This window comes from Chaetura pelagica, unplaced genomic scaffold (genome assembly GCF_000747805.2).
Source record: "Chaetura pelagica isolate M959 unplaced genomic scaffold, ChaPel_1.0 scaffold124, whole genome shotgun sequence".
Lineage (NCBI taxonomy): Eukaryota > Metazoa > Chordata > Aves > Apodiformes > Apodidae > Chaetura > Chaetura pelagica.
The window spans coordinates 40,556-44,704 of record NW_009952891.1 but is presented as its reverse complement, the minus strand read 5'-3'; the positions used below and the strand labels follow the sequence as shown (position 1 = coordinate 44,704).

At 54.9% G+C, this 4,149-nt stretch overlaps 1 protein-coding gene across 1 annotated transcript in view; it reads right to left on the bottom strand.

Moving 5' to 3' along the window:
* Window positions 1–1,367: 1,367 nt before the first annotated feature.
* Window positions 1,368–4,149, bottom strand: part of SRL (sarcalumenin) — a 17,805-nt gene continuing 15,023 nt past the window's right edge. Inside the window, exon 8 of the mRNA XM_009995505.1 lies at window positions 1,368–2,302. Coding sequence (XP_009993807.1) covers window positions 1,491–2,302 — 812 coding nt within the window. The 3' untranslated portion in view covers window positions 1,368–1,490. The remainder of the gene's footprint in view (window positions 2,303–4,149) is intronic.

Below are 4,149 nucleotides of genomic sequence, written 5' to 3'. Positions count from 1 at the left end.
CTTTCCCTCTTTCAATCCTTTTGCCTTTTCCTTGTCTCAGCTGGCACCTCCACCTCTTCTTGTTCCTGTCATAAGTAAGTCCGTCTGCTCAAGGTTTTCCTGGAGAGCAGTGCAAGCTGTGGTCAGTTGGCAGGAGGAAGGAGAAAGAACCTTCAGCAGGTCATTGGTGTGCTTGAAGGTGCTGGTCTCCATCCAACAATCTACCTCTTCATCAGTTTGTGCTGGGCTCAGCAGCCAGACGTGCTGGCCATGATGGCCAAGTGATGAGGCCACCCCTAATCCCCTGGCAGGTCTCAAGGTCAGCTGTCCATGGAGAACCTCACCCTGCTGGGGTGCTCCCAAAGCAACACTCCTCCTCCCAGACTGCTGCTGTGCAGAGATGAGCCAACCAATGGCTAAAATGGGAGAAATCTGGTGAACAAGCCACAGAAACCTGCCTGGGGTGTCCTGGGGAGAACACATCAGCAGATGGGCAGAAAAGGATGTAGCTGGTGAGCCCCCAGTCCTGCTGTCCTCCACGGAGTGCAGAACACCTGCACTGTCTGACTGAGAAAACAGCAACACAGACTTGAACCAGGTCAAACTGCCAAACCCTCAACCCTCAGAGCACTGTTGATCTGCAGACTTGACTCACCAGAGTGGGGTTTTGAGGTTAAGGACACGTGCAGGTGCAACATGCCCTGTCCCTGTGCTGGCCCAGGGGGGAGGAAAAACTGCTCCCAGCTCCTGTGGGCCTGTTGGATTTGGGGTGCTGGCCCTCCTCCTCCAGCACAGAGCTGGCAGCTCCTTTCCAGCTCACTTCTTCCTCTGGCATGGACTTGCAAATCCCATCATGGCTGGAGCTACAAAAGTCCCTGTAAAAGTTCCTTCTTAAGGTGAACACCCTGGGTGAAGGCTGCAGAAGTTCAGGTCAGCTGTTAAGTGAAAGGAGATCTCACCGGGTGACCTGTAAGTCCTGGAAAGAAAAACAAGATCAATATTTGCAGAGATTTGTAGGATGTTTGTGCCTGAAAAACCACAGCTGGGGCATTGGCCTCTTTTCTTGCCCAGCTCTTTGCCCCGGGGGCTCCTGGTGATGCCCCAAGTCAGTGTGTCACCGTTCTCCCCTGTGCTCTCATGCCGTGCCCTTGTTCTCTCTCCCTGCTGGATTTGGGGATGCAGAGGTTGAAATTCCTGTTCGTGCTCTCTTGGCACCAGTGGAAAAGCAGCTACAGTTCTAGCTCACCGCGCATTGCTCGTACTTACAGCTTAAACATTGCCTTCTACTCGAAAGAACAAAGATAAAATGTCAGGAATTCACAGTTTTTATTCTCTTTCTTATGCCCACCCATCTTCCCCTGCCTTCCATGTCAACGACTCAAAGTCCTCCTCGTACAGTGGCCTCTGCCAGTGCAGCACTCAAAGGGTTACCCAAGCACGGCTTCTTGGACAGATAAGACATAAGCTCATTCACCAGTAGGAACACGTGGACACATCCATTCCAAACACCTTTAGTGCTTCTTGTAGCGATTCTTTGGGGTTTCGCCACAGCCAGTGACATCACAGGAGAGCACATTGGGCTTCTTCCCCAGGCCAATGCTTCCCAGGAGATCGGGAAGCTCACGGGTGATGGCCTTCTCGATCTTCTCCAGGTAACACCCTCCCATGTAGGAACACTGCTGAGACAGCAGCTTAAAACTGGTGATGGGGTTGATGCCAAAGAAGTCCTTGTAAGCCTCGCGGTTGGGGAGGTCAAATTTGCTGACATTGGTCTTTGCCAGAATGGACTTAAAGATAAAGAACTTGTCAGGATCTTCCACAATGTCCCTGAATACCAGTTCTCCATCGCTAAAGAAGGTCATTTTGTCCTTGTAGGTCTGCAGGTAGCGGTCGACCAGCAGGGCGTGGATGCGCACCCGGATGGCGTGTTGGCGGATGAAGGCGATCTTGTTCTCCATCCTGTTCTCAATCACCTGGTTGAGATCTTCCAGCAGCGAGATCTCCTCCTTGAGGAACAGGTCTCTGTGGGTATCCGGGTGGTAGTCGTGGGGCCAGAAGGAGCTGACGTACACCCTGGGGGGCTCCGTGACGTTGATGAGAGGAGCCAGGCTCCAGAACAAGGCGCCGTAGACCCTCATGAGCTCCTGGGTGGCCAGGCTGTCTGCTTTGTTCAGGATGATGCGGATCTGGGACTCGCGGCCCTTCAGCTGGCGGAACAGCATCTCCAGCTCCAAGCCCACGTCCAGCTTCGTGGGGTCAAAGACAACGAAGATCAGGTCAGCTCTGTCAATGAACCACTGGCACACGTCGTTGAACGGGTAACCTTGAGGAGAGGAAAGAGAGAAATCCAGAAGGAATGGCCAGAGCGGGATGAGTCCCACCACACCAAGGGTTAGATAAATCTTGAGCCTCCTGTATTCATGCCCCATCTGGCTTGGACAGGGTGTGAGACACAGCAGACTTCCCATGAAGCCCAGAACCTGTTTCTCATGTGCTAAAAACACTTGAGAGTTTCTTGGCATGAAAGCCCATCCCTGTGTGTCTGGGCCTGTGACTGCACGTCTCCCTCAGCCTCACCTCCAAACTTTCTTTCTCCCTGCTCCTGGCCACAAATTCTTGCTGCTTTCATGAGCAGATATTGGCCACGTCAGTCCTTTCCCCAGCGGGTACTGCTGGTCTGTCTTGACATCCCAGGTGTTTCTCTAGGCCCTGCTACAGCACCAGCCAGTGGCAAAGCCTGGCTCCAAGGGTGACAAACAGGACATCAAATGCTGAGCCAAGGCAGAGAACCAACAGCCCCAGAAGTCCCTAGGAACCCTTGCAGAAACACCTGACTGCCACACCTCCAAAGAGCAGAAACGGCTGTTCCAGCTGGTGGTAGTCAGGTATGTTCCCCAGGTCCCAGCAGCTTCTGCCATAGCCATGGGCACACAAATGTCACCCTCTTTTGTAGCCTACAGCTCTGCCCTCTGCCCTTCAGCCACCTTTGTCCTCTCACATGGTTCCAGCACCTTTCCTGGAGTCCCTCAGATGAAGCCAGCAAACCCTACCTCGTTCCTGCTGCTTGCGGTTTTCAATGATGCCCGGCGTGTCTACAAAGGTCACTCGCTCCAGCAGTTTGTGGGGCACCTCAATCCCAATCAGCTTCTCCAAGAAGTTCTGCCCAAACTTCTCCAGGGGAGAGAAGGAGCGGGCGCTGTCAGCAGCCATCACGATGCCCTCGATAGTCTTCAGCTTGGGGCCGTGCATGATGACAGTGAATTCGGAGGTGGTGGGTTCTGCCCCTGCAACGAGAGGAGCAGCAGAGCTGTGACATCCATGCTGGGCAATGGACAGGACAGGGCTGGCCTGGGACTAGCCATGAAGCTCAGGAGCATTGCCAAGGGATGGAAGGCAAGCAGCGGAGCCATGGAATTCCTGCCAAGCCCCTTGGGAAAATGCCAGCAGGGCTGTTTTCTGCAGGGACTGGTTGTTCTGGAGGTGGCCTAACTGCACAAGGTGCCCTGTAGAACCACCTCCTGGGAGCCCTCATTACTGCAGCACAGAGCTGGCCACAGACACCTGCCCTCAGCTGCGAGGTGACATCTGTGGCAGCAGGGAGGAGGGAAGGGGAATGACTTTTCTCCTGGGAAGGCAAATTAATTGGCTCCACGTGAGGAGGGAAGGGGAGAAGACAAAGGCAAGCTGCCCTTGCAATGTGACCCAGACTACCCTTCTCCTCAGGGAAGGTGGACACACCTGGGCCACAGTGGGGAGCTTCTCCCTCCATGTGGCACCACAGCTGGGCAGCGTGGACCAGATTGCAACCTCTCTGCTGTAACAGGGAGGGGACCACAGGGACACAGCCAGGAATTGCTGCCCACACGGATGCAGAAGCGCTGGCACCGCCCCCGGGGGAGCAGGGAGGAGCGGCGAGCGCCCTACCTGTGTAGAGCTGGTAGGGAGTGTCATCCAGCCCCAGGAGGTAGTTTATCATGGAGGATTTGCCGACGCTCCACGGTCCCAGGAATAGCACCATTGGCTTGGAAGTGATCTCCCCATCTGCAGAGAGGGGAAATAACAAGAGGAAGTGAAGGAACAATAGCCGCCGCGCTGCCGGCTGTAACGAGCATCCCATCTGAGCGGCGTGGGGATGCTGCTGGGCAAGCAGCCGGCCTTTCTGGGGCACCA